The sequence below is a fragment of the Platichthys flesus genome, chromosome 1, assembly GCF_949316205.1.
Source record: "Platichthys flesus chromosome 1, fPlaFle2.1, whole genome shotgun sequence".
NCBI classification, from domain to species: Eukaryota; Metazoa; Chordata; class Actinopteri; order Pleuronectiformes; family Pleuronectidae; genus Platichthys; species Platichthys flesus.
In genome coordinates, this window is record NC_084945.1 from 10,677,811 (window position 1) to 10,690,268 (window position 12,458).

A 12,458-nucleotide genomic window follows, 5' to 3' on the forward strand; every position below is an offset into this window, starting at 1 on the left:
TGTATGATATGACCTGGGGCAAAAAAGAGAATGGAATATGACCGTTGTGCCAGCCACGGTCAAAGCCACGCGCACAAGCCAAGGCCATCGGCGGGAAAAACTCAAACGCCCCAAGAGAGGATGGATGCATTATCCCCCCACACATACTGTAAAAGAGTCACCTCTCATTAGTTCTATGTATCTGTATCTCTCTCGGGCTCTTTTTTCCATCGTTGTCTCTTTCATTCATTCTGCATCTCTGTTCCAACACACAGAGAGCAGGAGTGAGACGGAGGTTAGTAGTATGGAAACTTGCAAGTGTGAAAGATGAAGAAAAGAAAAAGGGCCTCATACAAGGTTGAAGGTTTACGTCCTTTGTGTAAAGAGTTAAATTTAAAAGAGAGTTCACGAAGAATACATAAGACCTGAGAGATGCTTGGGGGGTTGAAGAACAAGGGGGGGGGATAAAATGAGTGGGAGGAGAAACGTGGGAGGAAAGGATGAGAGAGGAGGGTAAAACCCTGCTGCAGACTTTACCTTGAATCTCTAGGGGAAGTGCTTGTGCATGCGACAAGAACGGCAAGCCATGCAGAGGGTGAGCGAAGGAGAGGAGGGGGGGCAGTGAAGTGGGGTAGGGGGGTTGAATGCCGAAAGAATGAGAGAGAGAGAAAGAGAGAGAGAGAGAGAAAAGCGGAGGAGGGAGAGAGGAGGAAGAGAGGGGAGGGGGGGGGGCTGAATCACAGGGACAGAGAGCTGGAGCCGGTGAGTAGCTCTGTGCTGATTGTGTGCTCCGGCAGGATGAATGATGAGACGACCACAGCTCCACTTTCTGCTTCTCTGGAGGATTTTAACCGGATGTTACAGCCACTTTAACACAGGATTGTTTTATCAACCTGTCTATGCACAACTGCTCTGTGGCCCATGACGGTGGAAACGCAGGTAAGATCATCCATCTGATTCTCTTTTTCAGTGTTTGGTATGTGTAGTATATGTGATATATCATTGTTTGAGTGTCGATTGAAAATGGATGAGTCGTGTGAATTTGCCTCTAAATGATAAGGAATTATTATGGATATTTAGTTCGATGAGAATCATTTTTTTCTGTGGAATAATATGACTTTCCAAGTAGTGGGATTTCAAAAAGCGGGAAAGTAACTGTTTATTCAGCTCCATGTTTGGAGTAATTTTTTTTCTGTTATAGCTTTTAGTTTGTCTAACTCAATGTTGATGCACTTACAGAGACTTTTAAACAAGCAGGTTTTGCGAAAATTTGTCACATTAAGTGTTTCTAACAAAGAGAAACAAAATAATCATTGATACTGACAAGGTTGAGTGCATACAACAGTATGACCTTGATTTTGAAATCTCCATTTTACCTCTAAAATCACTTCAATACACTCTAATCATTATAAGAAGAGTGAGCCTGTGGAATCCTGCTCTGTGTCTGATCCTTGAGTCATGCAGCGGCTGACTAAGTACACTAAGTGGGTGTGATGCACATTAGCACCATGCAATTTACACACTGGAGACGGCATATACACACACACTCACATACTCATGGCCACACATTAATTGTCAACGATCACTTCAACAGCAATCTGTTCAGATTACAGCTCACAGCTATCGATTTATTCTGTGTGCATATATCAATCAAATAAGTATTGGGTATGTGTACATAGGTACAAGAGAAAAAGACCAAAGACATTTGTATAACATGGGGAGTTCACAGTTTTGTTTTAGTAAATTAGACTTACTTTATTACTTTTACTGAGGAACAAAAGTTGAAATACTGAGTAATAAGCCAAGTACACTGAGGTAACGGACATGGAACTGAAGGGAAATTGTTTATTTTATATGTATGACATATTTAAATATTTGAAGACTTGAATGCTTATTTTAAATTAATGATTTTTGTTGATAAACATTATTGTTGTTGTTGGAGAACTACACATTAGGCCTCAATTTGAAAGAAGGGTGTGCCTGTATACATAGCTTTATCTATAAAGGAGATTACAGTTTTCACACATTTGTTGCTGTAATTATTATGTATAATACATTGGTCCTTGTCCACCAGTTTTAATTTATATTATGGAAGTGCTAAAATGTATGTTTGATAACATGCCGCACATATTGAAACCTCATCATATAGTGAGAGGACAAATATATAGTACCCTGACTATTCAATATGAAGTGTGTAATTAATTTTTTTTACTTTAGACTAATTTATTTTTAAGGTTCCACAAATGCAAATTTGTTATCTGCTTGTTTCCGATACTTCTTTCCCTGCACTTAAAGATATTTTCATACAAACTGTTAATAGAATGACTGATAGGATGAGATGCATTATAAACACACTTTAAAATATTGAAAATATACATTTTGTAATATATGTTTTGAAGCAGAAAGAGTTTTAACAGGAATTGCTGCTGGGCTCAAAATTCCTATGAATGCTACAATTGCTGTGGTGAAATTCCATTTTGAAAAAATAAAATCAAGAGTGAGAGGTAATGTTAAATGAGAATATTGGTGTGAAGCAAAATTTTAGCAAAAACTGATGTTGCTAAGGAACAAGAAAATGTGTAACCGTGACGCTAAGACAGGAAAATATATAATAACCAGAACCAGAAAGTCCCACTACGTTGTTTGTATCTGCGTTTGTGTGAGCGTGTTGCTCGTGCACTTTTCTGATAACCACAAGTGAAACGAACACAGACAGAATGACAAGTTAAGATGTGAAGAGGAATTGGTCTTTCTGCTCGTGTGCCGTGGATGTCGGCCTCAGGGGGCTCAGAGCCAGCCTGTCCATTATTACTGCTCATGACCCCTCTGCTCGTTGGGCGATCTGGTCTGAGAGCCATGACCAAGCCCCCAGACTCTTCCTACATATGTCCAACCTGTCCCTCAGGGACACAGAGCTGTCAGAGAAAATTCACTGCATGCATGAACAACAACCTCAAGTGCAGCTATTCCAGCACAAGTGTCTCCAGAGAGAGACAAGGGTAGGCGTTATTTAAGGACCCCCAGGGTTGGATTTATTTTTGCACATGTGGTAAATATGGTGAATTACCAGTTGTTCAAGTAGCTCACTAAACTGCAACTCAGTTGAATTCAATGTTATTTGTATAGCGCAATATCATAACATACATTATCTCAAGGCAAATTAACATAGTAAGGCTGGGACCTCTAAAAATTATAGAGAAACCCAACAGTTCCCACAATGCACTACGGCAACTATGGAGAGGAAAAATGTCTTCATGAACATGAAGAAACCTCCAGCAGGACAGGCGGGCATCTGCCTCCACTGATTGGGGGAAGAAAGACCTGCATGGCTACAAAGTGTATGACTCGCAAGATGTCAATGCAAGGCCTGCTCGTAAATTGGTCCATTTGCCCTAAGACAGAAATTGATTAAGTGCCCAATTCATCCTAGTTCGACGACTTGGATGGATTGACATGACATTTAGTGCCAATATCCACAGTCCCACGTAGATGAATCAAACTTACTTGAGGATTCCCTATCTAGTCCTCTAGCGCATCGGTTCCCAAACTGGGGTACGCGTACCCCTAGGGGGGGTAAGTGGCTGGAGATTGAATCTCTGAAGGGGTACAAGATGGTAAAAAGTTTGGGAACCACTGCTCTAGCGCCACTGGCGTCACCATCAGGTCGCAGGTTTGACTTATTGAAAATAATTGGTATTCGTATATATTGACAGTGATTCAGTTTTTCAGAACACCTCAGCATCAAGTTGATGGATTAGCACGAAAGTACGTCCAAGCATTCCTGTTTTCAAGAGAATTTTTTTGTGATGAATGTGGTGGTGCATCTGATTTTCGATCATCTTTAAAGGAAACATGTCACTCTGCTGTTCATTGACCTTCACTGAGCATGCATGGTCGTTCCAATCAAACCCAAGTTTCTAATGCTTTCTAAAACAGGGATTATTGAACCCATGAACTCGATCATACAGGTTTGTCTTCCATCTCTGCCACTGGGTTGCCCTGAACTGGATTGTGATTCCCAGGTGGTGGAACACGCTTCCCTCTCAGTCTCCAAGAACCCACTGAAGAGTCTTCTCCTCAGAGAGCACCCCCTCTCCTAACACCACTGACACTCTCCCTGCACTTACAGCACAGTTCGTTACCACATCTCTTTGCACTTTGTCCTTTAGAACAGGTTTAGCACTTATTCAGAATTCCCCTCCAACGTACAGCACTGGCTCTTGAGTCTTGTTGATCACATGTAAGTCAGTACCATCCAGCCCCATATATGAAAGTCCACGTCACTTTTGATTGATATAAAATTTACATGAACATTTAACAGCAGTTTTAGACTCATTCCCCTTTAACATTACATGAATAATCTTGATTGTAATTTTTTCACACTGTACTATACATTTTACATCTCCACTGTTGAGGCAGGTCTGCAGTATTCGATTAAAGCACCCTGTTAAAATTCAAATATAGGAGCTAGTTGAAGGGGATTCTGGTTAGCTATCATTCTTCCAGCAGTGAACTGTCTATGTGTGTGTGTGTGTGTGCACATGCACTGTCTTGGCTGTCAGCTGTTTGTCTCACTATGCCTGAGGTCTTGCCGCAGTGTACACTTCCGCTTGTCATCTTTAGTCAAGGTAAAGGCAAAAAGCTCCTTAATGAGGTTCACCCCAAAAATGTTTTTTTTTGTTTCAACTCTAGTGACATCAGATAAATTAAGAGTAATGGGATGGATTTGTTAAGACATTATTAAATTACAACATTTTAGCCCAAGGCAGTTGAAAGAAACAAGCCAGTGTGTATAATTCATGATTTATCTGTGGATGTATCATTTACGCTGCACGTTTTAATTATCCTCATGATGAATCTGTTTAAATGATTTATAGATCAAAACAATCAAAAGCTTTACACCGTTCTTTGGTTTGTAAGTTCTAACGTGTTGCTGCAGCTGATTATTACTGTCACTGATATGAAGTGAACACCAAGGTGCAATGAGAAGCGTAACTTGAACAATCATACAACTTGTATTTGGAAAACCAGCAATACATTCATTTACAATCACCTGAAAATTAAAAATGTTAAAGGAAGTCTCTCAACTAGACTGGTTAAGGTTAAGCTCTGTACTTTTGGACCCCACTGGAACTGAAATGACTCTGGTAGCATTAGAGAAAAAAACAAGAATGAGACCATTAAGCTACCTGCTCAGAACCAACCACAGATACAAAATATTCCAATTCCAATTTTGGGAATGTCATCAACACACCCACTTGCTTGCAGTTAATCGTCTAGACAATATCCTGTTTTATACATATACCTTACGCTTATGTAAAAAAATATGCTGCTAATATTAATTTCTGTATATGAAATGTTTTACTGTCCGCATATTTGAATTTAATTTGTGGAAGAATCATTAATTCAAAATCAAAGTAAGACCAGTGTGTAGTGGTATCCGGTGGTGAGGTTGTAGTTTGCATCTAATTGAACTCTCCTCACCACTCGCTTTAAGAATCTACAGTGGCCTTCAGGCAGTGTATGCCTTAAGGTAACTTAAAGCAACCAAAAGGTCCTATACTGCAGCCAGCCACCAGGGGGCAATCAAGATGTTTTAGCTTTACTTTTGGGAGTTGTCATGTCACTATGGCTCATGAAAACAATAGTCTTGAGTTTCAGGTAATTATAGCTAATGAAAACATTGTGAATGAGACATACTGATCTTTTAAACAAGCAGGAGGTTTGTATCTCTTGTTTGTCAAGTTCTCATTATTGTGAGGCTAATTCACTGCTGGTACCAGATGTTTCCAAAGCTTATGACGTTTCTTTGATTGTGTTTCAAAGCCATGGCCAGAACATGGGTTTGGTTTTGCTTTGGTCTGATTATGTCCATTCCTGTTAGCCTTTGTTTGGTTGGACCTGTGCACCTTTCTGCTCTCCAGCCCAGTGAACAGCATAAATGATTGAAGGACCTGCGTATTTGGTTGTCAGCTGAGACAGACATTTAGTACTGAACCTAGAGTTTCTGCATGGGTACTGACAACATTGAGGTGCTCCCAACAGTGTTAGAGTACAGAGAGACATCATGTCACCACAACAAACTCGCTTACTACTCCAGGTGGAGGTCAATAACTTTAACACATTTTTCTTAATTTAAAAAATGGTGCAAACTGTAGTGTTTTCAAGTCTGCACATAGTTAGTCTTCAACAACCTCCAAACCGTCATTGAATTACGGGCTTGATATATGATAAGATATTACAAAGTAAAAAAAGAAACAGTATTTTCAAAACAATCATCTCTGTGCAGCCATGGCATTTATATTTAGCAGGAATTTAAACAGCAATTATGTTTATAGACCTATTCACAGAAAGAAATACTTTCATGATTGTGGCTTCAGGAAATTATGTCATAAAGACCACTCTTTGAATTCTTTCTAAGGGTTGTACAGATGATACAGATGGCCGGCTGTGGCTTTGGCTGAGGGGTAGAGCGGTCGTCCTCCAACCTTCAGGCTGGCAGTTCAATCCCCAGTCTTCCCCATCTGCACACCGAAGTGTCCTTGGGCGAGATGCTGAACCCGGAATAGCCCCTCATAGAGCAACAAAGTGCTGCTAATAGATGCACTTTCTGAATGTGTGTGTGAAAGCATGAATGTAAAATTAATGACAGCGAAAATCAAGATTTTGACTTGAATGCATCATGAGAGTGGATGTTCTGTTGAATCAAGGCTTTACTTAATGATACAAGTTGAGGAAGTGGTGGAGGAAGTACTCAAAGGTTTTACTTAAGTAAAAGCACAGATAAATAGACATTGACAATAAATATACTCAAGTAAAAGTAGGGGAATCACATTCACTTTTCGACCCGCTTGATGATGAAGAAGGCAGCACAGTCTATTGTTACCCAACCACTCTGATTGGACAAATTCCTCTTTCATTATTGACAGTTAACATGTCAAGCAATGCATTGTAAAAAATAAAGCGGCATAGAAATTAAAGTAACAAGGTTAATGTACTTTCTAACATCCCACCACTTTTGATTTGTTTTGCAAAGATTTTATGTGATATTAACCATGACTTAATGAATTCGATAAACAAGTTCTGTCAGATATACATTTCTCTGGTGTTTTTAAGATGTGATTTAAATGTTTTCATTCAACAGGACAGTTCCTCAGCACAGGACATGGTCTCCTGAGCAGCCAGTCCACCGACACATCCCAGGAATAAACCAGTCAGTTTATCCTGGGCCATGACTGCTCTGCTTCACAACGTCAGCGGCCCAGGGAGCACAGAGGTTCTGCTGCCAATCACCGACAGCCCATTCAACCTGACCGCAGCGACTCAGGCAGGACCCGGGTCCGGCCATTCACTGGCTCCTCTCTGTACCCACTGTTGCTGTGGGTTTGTCAACCGTACCTTGGCAGTGGTATTCATGGTCAGCCTGGCATTTGCCATTGTCGTTGGAAATGTGGTCACGCTTACTGTCTTTGTGCAAACAAGGCAGTCAAGAACACCACAGGGTTACTTGAAAGGTAAATATTGTAAACCGTATTGCAAACCATTTTTTCATGTCAAAATTTTTTGGGAAATGCTCACTCTATGTATTATAAAAATGATTCACATGTAGTGAGTGCAATTGTAACTGGAATAACTGGAGGCGAATCGAGAAGAAAACAACCTGAATACATCCCTTGACCACTTCTTTGTCTTCTTCTTTGTCTTCTTATTCTTCTTCGTATTGTGTCTTATTTCTCTGCAGTGTCTTTGGCCATAGCAGACATGATGGTCGGTGTCCTCGTTGTACCTTTCTCCGTCTACACTGAAATCTCTCTAATGGTGACGAGCTCTCTTCCCATTTGGTACCAGGGTAGTTCCACTTCCCTGGACTCCTCCTCCCTCGGCGGAATAGTGAGCCCCTGGCAGCCCTGCCTGCTAATTGGCCCCGTGTTTGCCGGATGCACGTTTGTCTCCATTAGCACCATCTTCCTCATGACGTTGGAGCGAAGCGTTGCCATCTTGTGGCCGCTACAAAAGGATGCCTTGGTGACTCGGAGGCGGACTCTGCTCCTCATCCTGCTCTCTTGGGGGGCGAGCTTCCTGCTGGCTCTCGCGCCGCTCATCTTCAGCAGTAACTTCATTCTGGAGTACAATGAGTGCAGTCGTATGTGTAACTACACACCTCTATTGCTTGGAGGCCAGCTGCCACCCGATGCCAACATTTTGCTGCTGTTCCCAACGTTTGACTTCACGCTGCTTGGTGGCACGTTAGTGGTTAATATTTTGTCCTTCACAAGCATTCAACGGTACTCGCGAAAACGCAAACTGCTCTCAGAGGGGAGTCTGAGTGATGGAGGGGGTGGAGGTGGCGTAGGAGGCTGCCCCCACAGGCCTTCTTTCTCCGACATTAAAGCTGCCAAGACGATTGGTATACTGACCTTTGCCTTTACAGCATCCTTCTCTCCCATCGCAGTCTTTGTGCTTGGGAACGTGGTGGGATACACCTGGTGTAACTTTTCCTTTGTTGCCTTCTGGATCCTCACAGGAAACAGCTGCTGCAACGTGATCATCTACAGCGTCTGGGACCAACGCTTCAGGAAGGGTGTGACACTACTCTTTAAGCGAGACCACTCCCCCCCACATTGCGAGAAGTCTTGAGAGATACATAAATTGATTCATCGGCAACAGGTTTACTGTTTTGTGGCTGTTTTCCAGTAAGTTTGATTTTAATGGAATAGGTTGACATTTTGAGGAATGCATATTCATTCTCTTGTCGAGTAAAAGAAGAAGCCGCTCTCTATGTTTGTACGGAAAATATGAAGCTGGAGTTTGGGCTGCTTAAAGTGGCTCAGTCACATAGATTGTATGTAATGATGGATGACGTGTCTTCACTTCCAGATGTGAAGCCAAAATAACCCAGCTATGAACAGCGCCATCTTGTAGATTTGAAACGAAAGTCTATGCAGTAGTGATTAGGTGAAGGAACCTCTGAAGCAAGGTCCCTTCAATACATTGATTCTATTGGCAGAACTCAATCATTATATTTCACCTTGTATTTATTTGATTAAATAAGTATATTTTTAATAAATTATTATAATTACCTAAAATGACAGAAACCATCTCTGAGCAAAACATGTATTTAACATGTTCTTTGAGTTTTTAGTTTGGTCCATGTCCCATCCACTAACATTGAATAGGAAAGATTTACTACCTATACTTCAGCCAGCCACCAGGGGGGGATCAAGATGCTTTGGCTTTACTTTGGGGGAAGTATCATGTCGTCCATCTTTATAAAATCGATATGCTCTGCTCTGTCTAAAGATAACAAAATCCTGCTTCAACCAGCATACAGCCTTTGTGCTGAGCTAAGCTATGCTAAGCTTACCTATGCTAAGCTACCTTATTAAGTGTACATCCACGAGAGTCATCTAAGTCTTCTTGTTTATCGCTTGGCCAGAAATTGAAATGAGCGTATAATCAAAACAAGTAATTTGAACATGAAAGTATTGCAAAACTTTGTGTCTAAAAACTGTAAATAGAAAGCAGATTTGTTACCTCCATCCACATTTATCTCAGCTCAGAGAAACCAGTACTGTATCTATGCACGCCATGATGAATCAGCTTTCAGGATCTGACCAAACACACATACTGTAGATATAAAGGGAAAGAGACACTTTCTGAACTGCAGGTATTTGTAACAACTCTACTGCCGCAACAATCTACATCCTGTCCTCATAGTCCTGCCTCCGTCTAGAATCAAACCTCTGTCCTGAAGATTTACAAGTTACAATGCTTTTCAATAACTTCAGGACTAAACCCACAGTCTCTCCAGAAGGTTCACGGACAAACACAATAACCGTTAATCTTTTCAGGGTATAATGTATTTGTAACATGATATGAACATATCTGTGTTTAAGCTATAAGTCTTGTGTACTGTTTGGAAATCTGTATTGTACAATTTGACAATATAATGATTATATGCATGAGGTCGAGGGGCATTTCACATTGTTAAATAGGTATATTTCTATTCATGATTAAAATGTTTGCATTTCAAGAATTGCTGTGATAATTGACAGACCTTTGATGTGGTAATGATTCAGCAACTGCATCAACAAAAAGGAAAAAATTATGTTGTCTTGCCATTGCTTGCTCAAAATTTTGTTTTTGTTTTGTGAATATAGAAATTGTATTGCTATCGTTCTATCAACATGATAAAAAAATGTGTCCTGTTTACCATGAAGTGCCCATTAAAGGAACATTAAGAAATTTTAGAAAATGTGCTTACTTACTGAGAATTAAGGGGAAGAGATTGATTTTATCTCACATTTGCCCTTTAAAGATTGGGTTGGTAATTCTTGAAAAGCTTAGATAGAGCAGGCTAAACTTTGACCCTGTTGCCGAAGCCATGCCCATATGAACTTACACTGCCTGACAACTGCTGGAAGCTGACTTTTGACTCACAGGCTAACCTATGGCCCTCTTCCCTGCTTCAGCAGAGTATGTCTCTACAGCTGAAGACTCTGGTCGTGCACAGTGAGAGCACGGGCAGGCAAATAAGATATCAGGTTGTTTAAGAAAAAATCAACAACCCTACCTTTAAGTATGAGGCTCAAGCCAATAGGCAACTGGCTTAATTTAGCATAAACACTGCGAATAAGTAAAAGTAAAACTAAAAGTGCAAAGCAAAGTTATCCTTCAACCAACTTACAGCCTTTGTGCTAAGCTAAGCTATGCTAAGCTTTAACTTCATAAAGTTAGTTAACATAGCTTAGGTGGTGGATGCAAACAGCTTCATGATTGCATCCACCACCTCAGCAATAATCTGAATAAGCACATTTCCTCCAACCTGTCATACTACTCCCTAAAAAACAACTGACTGACAATCCAGTGCATGTCCATTGTAGCATTGTGTAATACCAAGGGTGCTGTGATTTAATATATGTTGATCGACAACAAATATCAGGGAATTTAATGGTCAACAAAAAAGATATATGTTAATGTGTCATGTGTGAACTTCACAGAATGAATGATTATCTCGTATTTACAAACTTGCAGCGTTTTTCCACCAAAGACGGTCACAGTCATTGAAATCTTCAGCATCTTAATCATCGTTGGTGAATAATTGATTCTCCCTGTGCTGATATTGAATCACTGTACAGAGTTGTATCAGCCGTGCATAATTCATGAGTGGCGATTGCATCAGATTTGGTCATAATAAATGTGTTTGGGAACATTTAATTTGTGAGTTTTAATGGGCTTCAGTTTGACAGATAGGCACTCTGCTCACTGCTGTAATATTCACAGACTCAGCAGGTACAGAAGCTGCTCCCGGGGGAATAAGAAAAATACCTCAGCATTTCTCAGTTTACTCCGGAGTATTATTGGCTTAATCCTACAGGGATCAGATTTTTCTTGTTATGTAACATGGAGGAGAAAGGGCCGCAGTGGCATCACAATCACCCAGGTAGGCAAGCAGAGTGAGGTCGAGTGTTCAGTCTATTTCTTAACATTTGAAATAGCACAGCTGATGAGCCTTAAGACACAGCAGAGAGGATCTTGAAACCTAGTGACCCAAATTGTAATTTGAAGAGTGTCTGTTTCGCTGAGATGCGAAAAGAGTTTGCTAATTTCCATTTTTTAATGCCAGAGAGAGAGATCTCCTACTTTTAAAGACATCAGACATGAGGGTGAGAGGCTGACCACTAATGTCAGCAGTGATGGGATAAAAGCGTTCTCCACCTCCAGTGTCACCATGAAATAAATGATCTGACACTTGCCTATTCATGTGACAGAGTACAAAGAATGAAAAACAAGAGGTTATCAGAGAGAAGAGAGAGACTGAGACAATTAAAGACCGAGAATAAATCACTTGTTTTCTTATGAATGTATGGGACCAATAAGTGTATCAATGCATATCAATCTACAGAGTCTGATTGCATTAGCAGACTTGTGTATCAGCACATTATATCCTTACAATAGCAGGCTTATGATTCATGTTCTTTGCGTCGGGTAGAACATCTTTAGTGGCCATACCGACTGACAGTGATTGCGGTAGACAACTGAGTCACCTACCGTGGAAATTTGCTGCAGGGCAGTGGAAACTCTACTGGAAAGGTACTGTGCGTATTTTTGTGAATACCTATGCATATCTGAGGATTTATATTAAAGCATAATAGTCCCTTTGTAGTTCATGTTTTTTTTAAACCAATATTTTGTTACATGTTCAAAGCGGCGTTAAGCCTGCCATTAAAATTGCAAACATAAAGAAGCAGCTACATTGTGTTTGTAAAGTTGTTTGGACGTTTTTGTGTTGGCTTCCCCTGGTGCAAGATTACCTTTTCAAAGGACAAAATAACACACAGTTGGGAGTTCAACTGTTTGTTTGTCATCTAATTCTTCTTCATGTGACATCCAACTGTAATATACGCAACCTGCTCTCAAATTTCCTCTATTGCTGTACTTTTTATATTTTAACCATAAACCTGTGTGGACGATGCATC

The 12,458-nt window shown here is 40.5% G+C and overlaps 1 protein-coding gene across 2 annotated transcripts; it reads left to right on the top strand.

Moving 5' to 3' along the window:
• Positions 1–737: 737 nt before the first annotated feature.
• On the top strand, positions 738–11,184 carry LOC133947576 (beta-2 adrenergic receptor-like). Of its 2 annotated transcripts, XM_062382195.1 has the most exons (3): positions 738–918; positions 7,124–7,493; positions 7,721–11,184. In XM_062382195.1, exons 2-3 carry the CDS (start codon positions 7,211–7,213, stop codon positions 8,614–8,616), a joined length of 1,179 nt encoding a protein of 392 aa, XP_062238179.1. In that variant the 5' UTR covers positions 738–918; positions 7,124–7,210; the 3' UTR covers positions 8,617–11,184. The 2 variants fall into 2 exon arrangements, with proteins under 2 accessions (XP_062238179.1, XP_062238187.1); XM_062382203.1 differs by lacking the exon at positions 738–918 and having other exon boundaries at positions 4,786–7,493.
• Positions 11,185–12,458: the final 1,274 nt, after the last annotated feature.

Coding starts and splice junctions, on each gene's coding strand:
- LOC133947576 (XM_062382195.1), top strand. CDS start 7,211: ATGACTGCTCTGCTTCACAACGTCAGCGGCCCAGGGAGCACAGAGGTT. Junction 7,494..7,720: donor ACCACAGGGTTACTTGAAAG/GTAAATATTGTA, acceptor ATTTCTCTGCAG/TGTCTTTGGCCATAGCAGAC.